The sequence below is a fragment of the Scyliorhinus torazame genome, chromosome 2, assembly GCF_047496885.1.
Source record: "Scyliorhinus torazame isolate Kashiwa2021f chromosome 2, sScyTor2.1, whole genome shotgun sequence".
Taxonomy (NCBI): domain Eukaryota; kingdom Metazoa; phylum Chordata; class Chondrichthyes; order Carcharhiniformes; family Scyliorhinidae; genus Scyliorhinus; species Scyliorhinus torazame.
Genome location: NC_092708.1, coordinates 147879000 through 147893503, shown reverse-complemented (window position 1 = coordinate 147893503; position 14504 = coordinate 147879000). Strand labels below are relative to the sequence as shown.

Here is a 14504-nt window from a genome sequence, read left to right as displayed (position 1 = left end):
GCCATCAAGTCTTGGGGTGGGACTCGAACTCACAGTTTCTGCCTCAGAGGCAGGGATCTAGGCACTGCAGAACAGGATCTCCTCAACTTTCCTTCTCATGTATTCTAATTATTTGAAACTCCTGGTGATGACTTTGAGCCCAGCAGAATTCCTGTCTGTACTGCTTGGTTCCTGTCTGACTGGAGCTGTAACCATATTGTTTACTGGGGAACTCTGCATGTTTGGATACATGCATATTCAGAGTTGTCAAATAACAATTCATGTTGAAACATTAGATAACGTAAGGTAATTTATGTTCTCCAAGCACTTAGACTAAGGTCAGGTAGGTCGACAAAGGTGCTTCAGGAGTCCCATAGTTTTGACATCATACTGCATTTATTGCATTTTAGTAAGATAGCACATGTCACATCTTTCCTAAATTTTAGTTCCATTAAAGCCAGCCCTGCCCAAGCAAATAAGTGCTCCATCCCTACAGTGAAGTAATGAGCATGGCTCGTTTCCGCTGTCTCAAATTGGTTCATGGAGGATTTTACGTATGTGATAATGCAAATGAGTTTGAGTGGTAACTTGAACCATAACTTCACTGCTGCAACCCAGGGCCATTTGAAGTGCAATTTGTGCCCATTTGCTAACTGCGCCAAAAGCAGAAATCTTACTCCGCATTTAATGCATGACTTTCAAAGTATTCCTTTCACTGCATTGGATTTTTTTGTGAAGTTCTCTGGACCAAAAGGGAAATTTTTGACTATTTCCTTCGTCTGGCCTTTTTAGAGTGAGGTTAAGAATTCTTGGACCCCTGGCACCTGATGTATTCATTCGGAACATTCTGCAACTCCCAAATCCATTAAAACACAAAAAGCTTCATCGGATATGTACACACGACAGTGATGTCATAACATGCTACATATAAATGAACTTGATCCAGCAGTTAATGCAATTTTTCTGTGTTATGATCAGTTTTACCCTGGGCTCATATTTGATTGGGCTCCTGGGCAAGGATCATGAGGATCGTATGTTAATTGAGCCCTGGGTCCTTTGGAAACTGATTGCTTCCAAAAGACCAATAAACAGCAGTAGAACATTCAGAAATTCACCAAAATGATGCATGGATAATAAAAACATGCAAGAATATGCATCAGCTTGAACATATAATGGAGGTGGGGAGCATCTGGAAGAAATTGTAAAAGAAATACTGATAGCATAAATTTCTCATCTGGAATGGAAAGGAAAATATGAAGATCGTAAAAAAGGGCAGTATTTATAATACATTCGGGAAGAAAAGGTGCCTTTGAACCTCAGGGGCGGGATTCTCCCACAATCGGCGAATTGGCCCGACGCCGGTTCCAAGAACGGCGCGAAACACTCCGGCGTCGGGCCAACCGGAAGTTGCGGAATCCTCCACACTTCCGGGTGCTAGGCCGGCGGCGGATGGGTTGGCGTACCCGAGGACCGCACCAGCTGACCTACCAGCCAGGTCCCGTCGTGTGGGACCATGTCCATTTCGCGCCGGCGGGACTGGCCAAAAGTGGACGGCCGCTCGGCCCATCGGGGTCCGGAGAATTGCCAGGGGGGCTACGATCGGCGCGGCGTGATCCCTGCACCCGACTGAAAACCAGCGCTGGAGAATACGGCAGCCGGCGTCAGAGCGGCGGGGCGGGAATCACGCCGCCCCCCCCCCCCCCCCGGGGATCCTCCGACCCAGTGGGGGGTCGGAGAATCCCGCCCCTGGTGTGCAAATTTCTCCTCCACTTGGACTTTCCTTGTATTTTGTCTCGGTATAATGTAGATTAGTTGATCAAAGATTAATTTGCTGTTATTAGTTAATAACTCATTACATTGCATCTGGAAGGATGGCAGAAATGGAACCAGACTGATGTCAATCCTTTTTCATCTGTTGTTATTTCCGACATATTATCCTCAACATGGATCTTCTTATTTCATTACAATAAATCTTGTTTATTTTTACAGGGACCACCAGGTTCACAAGGACCAAGGGGCATGGAAGGGCCAAAGGGTCCACTTGTGAGTAATGATATGACTCTTTTCAACCCACAGAATAGACAGAGCATGTGATTTGTATCATGGCAATAGCTTGAAGAGACTCAACTATGATGGTTGGATTAATTTCACATCCAATATGTATTAAGAAATGACAAAATTGCCCTAATGTTACAGGCATGACATTGGAACAGACTGAGAAAAGCTAGAAAAACATTTAGCATAGAAAGTGGAGAGATAATTTATAAGAAGATATTTGCAGGGATTGTCCGATCCTGCGCCGGGTTGGAGAATCGCCGGGGGAGCGCACAGCACTCTGGCACCGTACTAGCCCCCAAAGGAAGGGGAGAATGACTGTGCCCAGTGGCCCGTTGTCGCCGGCGTCGCTCGCGCCGGTTTTGACGCCAGCGTCAACCCTTGGCCAGGATTTCGGAGAATCTCGGCCAAGAAATTCAAGCAGGAGGCAGGAGCAGACAACATGATTTGTTGAGATCTGCTCCGCTGACCTTGGGCTTCAACTCACTTTCCTGCCCTCTCCCCAGATCCCTTGATTCTCTGAGAGACCAAAATAACTATCTATCTCAGCCTTAAATATATTGAATTATAAAACATCCACAATCATCTACGGGAAAGAATTCCAAAGCCTCACAACCTTTATAGGGAACAAATTTCTCCACTATTCTTCATTGGGACATGGGCATTGCTGGCTTGGCCAGTATTTTTATTGCTGTCATTAATTGCCCTTGAGTAGGTGGTGGTGAACTGCCTTCTTGAACGGCTGCCGTCAATGTGTGGTAGGTAGACCCACGGTGCTTTTAGGAAGGGAGTTCAAAGATGTTAATCTAATAACAGTGAAGGAACAGCAATATAATTCAAAGTCAGGATGGTGTGTGGCTTGGAGGTGAACTTGTTGGTGGTGGGTGTTCCTATGCATCTGCTGCCCTTGTCCTTTTAGGTGCTAGAGGTCGCAGGTTTGGAAGATGCTGTAGCAGGACAATTTGTGAGTTGCTGCAGTGCATTCTGTAGGTGGTATACGCAACTGCCACTGTCTGTCAGTGGTGGAGTGAGTGGATGGAGTGCCAATCAAAAGGGCTGCTTTGTCTTGGATGGTGTTGAGTTTCTTGAGTGTTGTTGGAGCTGCACTTATCCAGATCAGTGGAGAGTATCCCATCACACTCCTGACTTGTGCCTTGTAGATGGTGGACAGGTTTTGGTGAGTCAGAAGGTGAGTTATTCTCTGCAGAATTCTCAGCCTCTAGCCAAAGTATTCAGAAGGCTAGTTGAATTCAGTTTCTGGTCAATGGTAACCCCCAGGATGTTGATAATCAGGGATTCCATTTTAGTGATGTAATTGATTGTCAAGGAGCAATGGTTAGATTCTCTCTTGTTGGAGATAGTCATTGCCTAACACTTGTGTGACACAAATTTAGCTTGCCACTTATCATCCCAAGCCTGAATGTTGTCCAGTGAGCATAGACTGCTGCAGTATCTGAAGAGTTGCAAATGACGGAGGGAGGGTTATTGATGAAGCAGCTGATGATGGTTGGGCCTGGAATACTACCCTGTAGTGATGTCCTAGGCCTGAGATGATTGGCCTCCAACAACCCTAACCTCCTTAGTGCCAGATGACTCCAACCAGTGAAGAGTTTTCTTCCCAATTCCCATTGACTCCAGTTTTATCATAGAAGTTACCATGCAGAAGGAGGCCATTCGGCCCATCGAGTCTGCACCGGCCCTTACAAAGAGCACCCTACTGAAGCCCACGTATCTACCCTATCCCCATAACCCAGTAACCCCAACTTAACATTTTTTGGACACTAAGGGCAATTTAGCATGGCCAATCCACCTGACCCACACATCTTTGGACTATGGGAGGAAACCAGAGAACCCAGAGGAAACCCACGCACACACGGGGAGAACGTGCAGACTCCGCACTGACAGTGACCTAGCCGGGAATCGACCCTGGGACCCTGGAGCTGTGAAGCAACTGTGCTAACCACTATGGTACCATGCTGCCCTCTTTACTTGCTGGTTTTGCTGGTGCTCCTTGTTGCCACATTTGGTCAAGTGCTGCCTTGATTTCATGGGAGGTCACTTTTACCTAAACTCTTCAGTTCGGCTCTTTTCTCCATGTTTGGACTGACACTGTAAGGAGGTCAGGAGCTGAGTGTGTATCTTATTGAGAATTAAGACAAAAATAAGGCTGAGTCTGCGCTTCGTGTCAGGTATGGCCTAGAGTGTCACTATGGAGTATTGAAAGCCTGTCTTGGCATCAACCAGGCCCGTGACTTCCAACTCACTCCCTGACCTCAACCTCCTTTACAACCAACATCTGAGCCACTCATCCGCAATTGACTTTGACCTGTTGTGGCAGGAAGCAGATTGCCTTCCTGCCCAGCAGTCAACCAGCCATTCAATCTGGTTGGCTGCAGCGAAAAACCCATGTAGAGCCCATGCAAAAAAATTAAATGAGGTCTTCCAATGAGATTTGTGTCTTCTAGTTGCTAAATCCATCCCTCCACCACTCCCGCCACTCCTTTTCCAAATCACTGTTATTACCGAGGTGATGGTTTTACATGGTGCCGCCTTGTGATATTTTCTGAGGATAGTTGAGTGATATTAAAATGGATAGAAGTACGGACTTACATATGAAATAAAGTAATGCCCCTCTGTTCCCTTGTTCCACCAGTTTATGAATATTTACAACTCATTTCTGGTCACTCCTGTTTGGACAATACAATAACTAGAAAATAGTCACAACTTAAAGTAATCATGCTTTCAAGAAAATATATCAGAATAACATAAAAATCATAAAATTGTAAAAAAATTATCTTATATTGAGGAGTTGGTGAGTTATGAGAGATTAATCATCTCAGTCCCAGGACAAGGTAGCGCCCTAGGCCCAACCAAGTGCTGCTTCATCAATGACCTTTCTTCTATCATAGGGTCAGAAGTGGGATGTTTGCTGATGATTGCACAATGTTCAGCATCATTCTTAACTCCTCAGACACTGAAGTAGTCCATGTCCAATATCCAGGCTTGGACTGACAAGAGACAAATAACATTCACACCACCCAAGTGCCAGGCAAAGACCATCACAAACAAGAGAGAATCTAACCATCGCCCCTTGACACTCAACAGCATTACCATCACTGAATCCCTCACTATCAATATCCTGGGGCTTACCATTGACCAGAAACTTAACTGGACGAGCCCTATAAATACCAGGACCTCATATGCAGGTCAGAGGCTGGGAATGCTCCGGAGAGTAACTCACCTCCTGAATATCCAAAGTCTGTCCGCCATCTACAATGCACAGGTCAGAAATCTGCCAGGATGAGTGCAGCTACTAAATCATTGAACAAGTTTGACACCAACCAGGAGAAAGTATTGGCACCCCATCCACAAACTGATGGACAATGGCACTGTGTACCATTTACAAGATGTACTGCAGAAACTCACATCCTTAGACATCACCTCCCAAATCTACGACCATTACTATCTAGAAGGACAAAGACAGGAGACACATGGGAACACCATCATCTGGAGGCTCCCCACCAAGTCATTCACCCACCCTGACTTGGAAATATGCCACCATTCTTTCACTGTTGATGGGTCAAAATCCTGGAACGCCCTCCCCAACAATATGGTGGGTATACCTACACCACATGGATTGCAATGGCTCAGAAAGGCAGCACACTACCACATTCTTGAGGGCAATTTGCGATGGGCATTGAATGCTGGCCCAACCAGTGACACCCACATCCGCTCAATGAATTTTAAAAATGTATAACACTCTCTAACTGAGAGCCACAGCAACAATTCTACTTGTAGGAAAGTAGTTATTTGCATCCTGTCAACACACTGTACAACAGTGAAAACACTGGAGTAGATTATCTGCCCAAAAATTAGATTTTCTTTATTTGTCCTATGGTTGATTTTGTGCGTAAAGCAACATACTGGTTGGCAATTGACAATTTCTGTGCTATAGTTCAGGGATAGAGCGAATTCATACGAGATGAGACAAAGCAAACCTGGAATTTAATCATTGCTTTGCAACTTTTCCTGAGACCTTATTTAATTCTTGGAAAACATTTTGTTTATAGGGTGTTGGTGGTCCGCCTGGAAGTGATGGTGTGCCTGGAATTCCTGGAGAACCTGGTCCTCCTGGTCCACCGGGACAGACCACTCATCCTGGATATCCAGGTGTAAGTATTTCAAAGCATAACTCGGCTTTTTCTTGAAGGTGCTATGAATTACATTAATAACCAGTTTAAGGCTATCAGTTGGGCTCGCACTGTGTCTTTGATTTGATTTGATTTATTATTGTCACATGTATTAGTATACATGTGTCTCACTTACACTTGCCAGAAGATACATATATCAATATGCAGGGACCTGTCCTCTGCAGGCATAAGAAATATGTCAAAACATTGCAACTTTTTTGAATAAACACATCTATGAGAGACAATAGGTACCTGGTGCATTCGCCATGGTAGTAGCTTGGCCCATCAGAACCGGCTTGCCAACCAATCAGAACCCATTTTCTCACACAGTATAAATTGTTGTTCCTTTTGAAATTTGGCATTCTTTTGTCTGTCCTGATGGGTACAAGATGAAAAGCTTCCACAGCATGTCTTTTTTCAGCAATACTCAAGATCGTGTGTGGAGTGATTGTCATTGGATCTCCACAGAACGTAACTGAAATTATTGGGAAATGTAGATGGGTCCTCATGTCTTTCATATTTTTGATATTCCCAAATTTGCCGTGAGTTTCAAATTCTCCGGTCTATTTACAATGACAGTGAGAACTCTCAAGATAGACAGGTTCAAGCAAAGAAGAACCTTCATCTCATTTGACTGCACTTTTTCAGCACTATCTTTGCATTACAGTAATACAGCAGTACAAGTATATGTACTTAGATGATGACACTTTCTGTATGTTTTATATGTAAAGAATTGGACATTTCATTCAAGCAGTTTATTGGTGTATGTTTTAACTACAGATGTGTAAAAAAAAATGATGATTGGAGAGTATTATAAGATTTTTGATTTATGGTGAACCAAGATTTATGGGAATCACTTGTTACAAGAACCACAGCCCGCCCCCGCCGTCCCACAATTGTAAATCACATCATGTTCTAGAGACTTAACCATATCGCAAGATAACTTCCAGTGATGAATTCAAAAGTTTATTAACCATTAAAGAAGTAACACATCAGAAATATAAAAGGAAAAGTGTCAATTAATAGCAATTAACAGTAAAGGAGAAAGTTTAACTTTAAAAACATTAATGACAATTCTCTTTCTCTCTCTTTCTTTCTCTCTTCTCTCTCTCGTTTCCAGTCTGTCATCAATGGCTTCTCGAGACACTTTTTTTAAAACTTACAATTGGAAGGCTACCTTAGTTAATTGTTGGAAAATAGCTAATTGGTCTAAAACTTGTCAATAATGTAATAATAATTAACCCATTGGTTTTTAGCTAATAACTCACGTTGTCTCAGCTTTCAGCCAATGCTTCTTCCCAAAACAGATCTCCGACCTTGAGGTAGGCTGAGTGCCGACCAATAGTTGGTTAACATAGCTGTCTGTCATTTAAAGCTGAGGCCCCTTAAATAAGGGTCTTTTGAAATGAATGAAGTGAAAATCATTCATTGTTGTCAAATTTAACAAGTCATCTTATATCTTTTTATTATCTGGCCTGAGAAGTACACAAGATAGTTATTCTTACAGCACTTTCAGAGTCTGTATTAATAATTAAGTGTTAATAATATGTTTATAAATATAAATGTTATAAATCTTTGTGTTACAAATTATATTGCCAGCCTTTCTAACATATATTTTAATGAATTACTTATTATTTAATTGTCTCACATTTAAAACTGTCTACTTGGCTAATCTGATTGGCTTCCAATAATACTGGTTTTGTTTTTTTATTAAAAATGGCTTCCATAATTTTTGGCAGAAAATGCTCCAGAACATGTTTATTCATCTACAAAATGATAGCCACAATAAAACTAGTGATTTTGGAACTACCAACAGTGTGCTGAACTTATAAACCAGCTGGATCTCTAGTTTCTATAAAGTGCTATTCATAGATGGGTACTAATTGTTTTCTTTACTTTTTTTATGCAGCAGAGGTTCACTGTATTGCATCCACTCTGAAGCAATATTATTACATATATACATGTTGATACATTTTTCACACCAAACCACCTGACATTCATAAGAATTTTCCACATTGACATTTTTTTCATCAGATTATATTAGTTTCTAGTTGTGGAGAATGGCATTCGTTGTTTAAAAGAGTTAGAGCCCTAAGAAACTGTTTCATTTCACTGTAGTATATATTTGTACAAAAGTCAATGTCATGTAAAAGTCAACGCCATGGTATTTAGGCTAAAAAATGTGGGGTGAGATTCTCCTTTGCCCGACGCCGATAGTGTATTCGGTGATCGGGAGGAAAATCCCTGTTTACATCCGAATTGGGGGCAGTGCCTGTTTTTCGATGCGCCGCCCCCTCCAAAACGGCATCATCATGGAGTACGCCCCATGCCGTTGGGCTTCCGGTCGCTACCAGAAGGCCCTCCCCCGATGCTCTGACCCCGATGGGCCGAGTTCCCAATGGCGCGGTTCACTTGTGCTCTCAGTTTTTGTGAACCCGGCATGGCGGCTGCGGACTGTCTCCAGCGCCACCACAGCCGCGGCGGGAGCCATGCCACTGTCCGGGGGGGCTTCGGAGAGCATTGGGGGGAATGGTGGGGGGTGGCTTTGGCGAGGGGTGTCCAGGAGGTCATTATCTGGCAGGTTGGGTCCGCGCGTGGCCGGCGCCATGTTGTACAGCTCCACCACTGCGGCCACGGACCCGGCAATTCTCCAGCCGTTTATTTTGTGAAGGCCGTGTGTTTTACGTTGCACAGCTGCTAGCCCCTCACCGGTCAGAGGGTTGATGCTGGGGCATTGCCGATTTTATCGTCGTAAAACTAGACACTTCCTCCAGACATAGCCTCACATCTTTGGACACTAAGGGGCAACTTTAGCATGGCCAATCCACCTAACCTGCACATCTTATGAAGGATCTTCTGGTCCCACCACTGTCAACGGGTTTTCCTTTTATTCACACCCTCCACTGCTGGGTAACCCACAATGGGGAGTTGATGTTGGTGGAAGATCCTGTTAGTGGGAGCAGCTGAAAGATTTTGACCAAGAGAACAATGGCATGTGCTCCTACATGAATCTCCATGTAGGAGACTCAAAACACACCAGCAACTGTTAGATTTAACTTATTAAGCCTTCTTCCTCAAGTATATTTTATTATTCTTTTTCATTCAGCTATAATTTCTGACCACTTCTACATGTAGCAGATTTTCACTCCTGCTTCTGTCTTGCAGCAACTTGTGTCTCAAATAGCTGGAGGTGATGAGAAATCAGGTTTGCGTGGCCATTTAGGAATGGTGCCCGGGTCTATGGTAAGACGGATTTTAAAAATCTTTTATTAAGTGGTCAATATATGATAGGACTGCTTTGGTTATGGCACAGAATACATTGCACGATCTGTTCTGTGAGAATAAATAAAACTCGGTAAAAAAGAAATATGCTTTAATTATCTATGATATTGGAAACAACCCCTGTCTACCAAACATACAATATGGTTGTGGAAGTAGGCATTTATAAAAGTGTCCAATGTTGGAAGTCTTTGAAAATTTGTATATAAGCATTAGAAACCTATGACAAAGTTTCAGAACCTTTTTGAAATTCATTATATCTGCAGTTGCGTTAATGTAATCCAGTCAGCACATATTATTATATGCGATATTAATGTATGATTATATCAAATCGAATATTCCTGCCAGTGGACAGTCATTCAAATCATGGTAAATATATTTAGATGGAGACATGAGAAGTCAATAAATTTTGAAAAAATAGTCTGTAGCATTAACTTTCCAAATATATATTCAAAAACTGCAATTAACAGAAAAAAACAATTAACAAGTTCACACATTTCCGAAACAAATTTGTAGGGGGAGAAATTGGACTTAGTAGCATTCAGTTTTTTGGCACTATGCAGCCTCCTAATAGTCAAAAATGATACCTGAGATCGACAAACATAAGAACATAAGAACTAGGAACAGGAGTAGGCCATCTGGCCCCTCGAGCCTGCTCCGCCATTTAACGAGATCATGGCTGATCTTTGTGGACTCAGCTCCACTCTACATTACACACTTGCTGTGGGAAATGCACTGGATAGAACCTTGGCAAAGGAATTTGAGTGCATAACTAATGATTGCTGGCAGTGTGCAGAACAGATTATGAACTCAATCAGGGTGCAATGATGATCTGATATCAGCGCTGCCGTTTTTGATTGCCACACTCCAAGCTATGCTCTGTCTTAACCTTGCTTAACTGATCATGATATTACAAGGCATGAAGGATCCACACCTCCATTTCCTGTTGGGCAAGACCATGAAAACGAAATGAAAATACAGGAAGTTTGCCGTTTACTGTACTTCTTGCAGTTTACTTCAAACTGGTGGTTTGGGCAGCCGATCAGGCATGGATGCTTAGCATTGTCAGTCAGTGAGGACGTATACTTGCACTATCAGTGCAGCAGGAATAATCATTCCAATATTATTCTGAAGGACATTTTGTGACAGTCTTTGTTGTAATATCTGTTCTTTAGATGTCTGAATGAGGAGGTCTTGAGACTTTTATGTTGAAACATGAACTGTTTATTTGTATGTTCGTATGTTCATTAGTCATTAACTGTTTATAGACCCCAGGTTACTGTTTTGCATGGTGCTGCTACCATGCAAGCTGGTTGCTTATAGAGTGTTCTCCCTAGACTGTTCTCTGAGTTTGTTACATCAAACTCTACACACCATACCATAGACAGCACAATTCTCCAGTTCCACATTAACCTTTGCTCTGCCGAGCAACTTTACATTTCAATGGCATGCAGACACCACAACAGTCTCTTTATCATGTTTATGGGTCCTGTCGCAGCAAGTCCCTGACGTCAGTCTGAGCTGATTCATTTATGTAGAGTGGAGAGCCCACCTCAACATTCAGATGTACCCATGACCAGAAAAACTGGCTTTAGATCAGGGAGGCATTTACAGAAAAAGTGGATGGCCCATCCAAACAGAGGTGTTTTCCAATTGGAACATTCAAGCTGCCGTGTCCAAAGCCTTCAGGGCTGTTTAGACTATTCAGAGAGTCCATCAAAATTAAGGTCCATTGATTTCAAATCGCAGGATTTGGAGACCATGCCAACTTAATTAAGTTTAGATGACAATAAAAACTGAGGCAAGTCTAATTCCTACCTTCCCTGCCACAGTATGGAAATGTTCTCACCAAAGTTAGAACTGACATTTTAAGTGACTGTGACAAAGGTAAACTTTCCTTCCTCATTCTTCTCGACTTGTCTCCAGCCTTTGACACAGTTGGCCACACTATTCTCCTCCAGAGCCTCTCCACAGTCCATGGGTTGAGCGAGACTGTTCGTGCGTTGTTCCATCCTTATTTATCTAAGCATAGAAAGTGAATAATTTACAATAGTTTATTTTTCTGTACCTGAACCACTACCTCTGGTGTCCCCCAGGGGCCATTCCTCGCACCCTCCCTCCCTCCCAACACTCCACTAATTCTCATCTCCAAGTTGCTCGCTTCATGACATCATCAGAAGGCATGGTATTGTTTTTCACATGTGTGAGAGCTGACAACACCCAACTCTACCTCTCAATCATCCTCTCGACTCTTCCACTGTTATTATCAGACTGCTTTGCTGAAAAGCCCTCCAATTCAGTATTGGGCAGACTGAAGCCATTGTTTTTGGTCCCCACCCCAAACTCTGCTCCCTAACTAGTGACTCATCCCTTTACATTGCAAATGTCAGAGATTAATCCAGTCTGTTTGCAACTTTGATATCATATTTGATCATAAAATGAGCTTCTGACATCATATTCATGTCATATCCAAGACTGCCTATTTCCACCTCCATAGCATTGCTTAACGTAGTCCCATCTCAGCCACCTCATGCTGAAGCCCTCATCCGTGCCTTTGATACCTCTCGGCTCGAATGTTCCAAAGTATTCCTGGCTAGTCTCCACATTTAGCCCTCAGTTAACGTTGGTTTCAAATCCCTTCATGACCTTGCTTCTTCCTATCTCTATAAGCTCCTCCAGTTCCACAACCCTCCGAGATACCTGTGCGGGCTCCTCTTATTCTGACCTCCTGCGCATTCACAATCATGATTGCTCCGCCATTGGTGGCCCTGCCTTCGGTTGTTCAGGGTCCAAGCTCTGGAATTCCCTCTGTACAACTCTTCACCTCTCTACCTCAGTTTCCTCCTTTGAGACATTCAAAGAACAAAGAACAAGTCCCTCAGCCTTCCCTCATAAGATCTTCCCTCCAGACCAGGCAACATTCTGGTAAATCTCCTCTGCACCCTTTCCAATGCTTCCACATCCTTCCTATAATGCGGCGACCAGAATTGCACGCAATACTCCAAATGCGGCCGCACCAGAGTTTTGTACAGCTGCAACATGACCTCATGGCTCCGAAACTCAATCCCTTTACCAATAAAAGCTAACACACCGTATGCCTTCTTAACAACCCTCTCAACCTGGGTGGCAACTTTCAGGGATCTATGTACATGGACACCGACATCTCTCTGCTCATCCACACTGCCAAGAATCTTACCATTAGCCCAGTACTCTGTCTTCCTGTTATTCCTTCCAAAATGAATCACCTCACACTTTTCTGCATTAAACTCCATTTGCCACCTCTCAGCCCAGCGCTGCAGCTTATCTATGTCCCTCTGTAACTTGTAACATCCTTCCGCACTGTCCACAACTCCACCGACTTTAGTGTCATCTGCAAATTTATTCACCCATCCTTCTACGCCCTCCTCCAGGTCATTTATAAAAATGACGAACAGCAGTGGCCCCAAAACAGATCCTTGTGGTACACCACTAGTAACTGTACTCTAGTCTGAATACTTCCCATCAACCTCCACCCTTTGTCTTCTTCTAGCTAGCCAATTTCTGATCCAAACTGCTAAATCTCCCTGAATCCCATGCCTCCGTATTTTCTGCAGTAGCCTACCGTGGGGAAACTTATCAAACGCTTTACTGAAATCCATATACACCACACCAACTGCTTTCCCCTCATCCACCTGTTTGGTCACCTTATCAAAGAACACAATAAGGTTTGTGAGGCACGACCTACCCTTCACAAAACCGTGTTGACTATCTCTAATCAAATTATTCCTTTCCAGATGATTATACACCCTATCTCTTATAAACCTTTCCAAGATTTTGCCCACAACAGAAGTAAGGCTCACTGGTCGATAGTTACCGAGGTTGTCTCTACTCCCCTTCTTGAACAAGGGGCTAACATTTGCTATTCTCCAGTCTTCTGGCACTATTCCTGCAGACAAATATGACTTAAAGATCAAAGCCAAAGGCTCAGCAATCTCTTCCCTAGCTTCCCAGAAAATCCTAGGATAAATCCCATCCAGCCCAGGGGACTTATCTATTTTCACACTTTCCAGAATCGCTATCACCTCCTCCTTATGAACCTCAAGCCCTTCTAGTCTAGTAGCCTGAATCTCAGTATTCTCCTCGACAACATTGTCTTTTTCCTGTGTGAATACTGACGAAAAATATTCATTTAGCAGCTCTCCTATCTCCTTGGACTCCAAGCACAACTTCCCACTACTGTCCTTGACTGGCCCTACTCTTACCCTAGTCATTCTTTTATTCCTGACATATCTACAGAAAGCTTTAGGGTTATCCTTGATCCTACCTGCCAAAGACTTCTCATGTCCCCTCCTGGCTCTTCTTAGCTCTCCCTTTAGGTCCTTCCTAGCTAACTTGTAGCTCTCGAGCGCCCTTACTGAACCTTCATGTCTCACCTTTACATAAGCCTCCTTCTTACTCTTGACAAGTGTTTCGACTGCTTTAGCAAACCACGGTTCCCTTGCTCGACCACTTCCTCCCTGCCTGACAGGTACATACTTATCAAGTACACGCAGTAGCTGTTCCTTGAACAAGCTCCTCATTTCCTGTGTGCCCATTCCCTGCAGTTTCCTCCCCATCCGATGCATCCTAAGTCTTGCCTCATTGAATCATAATTGCCTTTCCCCCAGATATAACTCTTGCCCTGAAGTATATACCTATCCCTTTCCATCACTAAAGTAAACTTAATCGAATTGTGGTCACTATCACCAAGTGCTCACCTACCTCCAAATCTAACACCTGTCCTGGTTCATTACCCAGTACCAAATCCAATATGGCCTCTCCTCTCGTTGGCCCATCTACATACTGTATCAGGAAACCCTCCTGCACACATTGGACAAAAACGGACCCATCTAAAGTACTCGAACTATCGCGTTTCCAGTCAATATTTGGAAAGTTAAAGTCCCCATAACAACTACCCTGTTGCTTTCGCTCCTATCCAGAATCATCTTTGCAATCCTTTCCTCTACATCTCTGGAACTTTTC

General features: G+C 43.3%; 1 protein-coding gene across 1 annotated transcript in view; it reads left to right on the top strand.

Moving 5' to 3' along the window:
• The window catches only part of col5a2b (collagen, type V, alpha 2b), a 338815-nt gene that overhangs the window by 163096 nt on the left and 161215 nt on the right, over positions 1 to 14504 (top strand). Inside the window, exons 6-8 of the mRNA XM_072477992.1 lie at positions 1969 to 2022; positions 6105 to 6206; positions 9390 to 9467. Coding sequence (XP_072334093.1) covers positions 1969 to 2022; positions 6105 to 6206; positions 9390 to 9467 — 234 coding nt within the window. The remainder of the gene's footprint in view (positions 1 to 1968; positions 2023 to 6104; positions 6207 to 9389; positions 9468 to 14504) is intronic.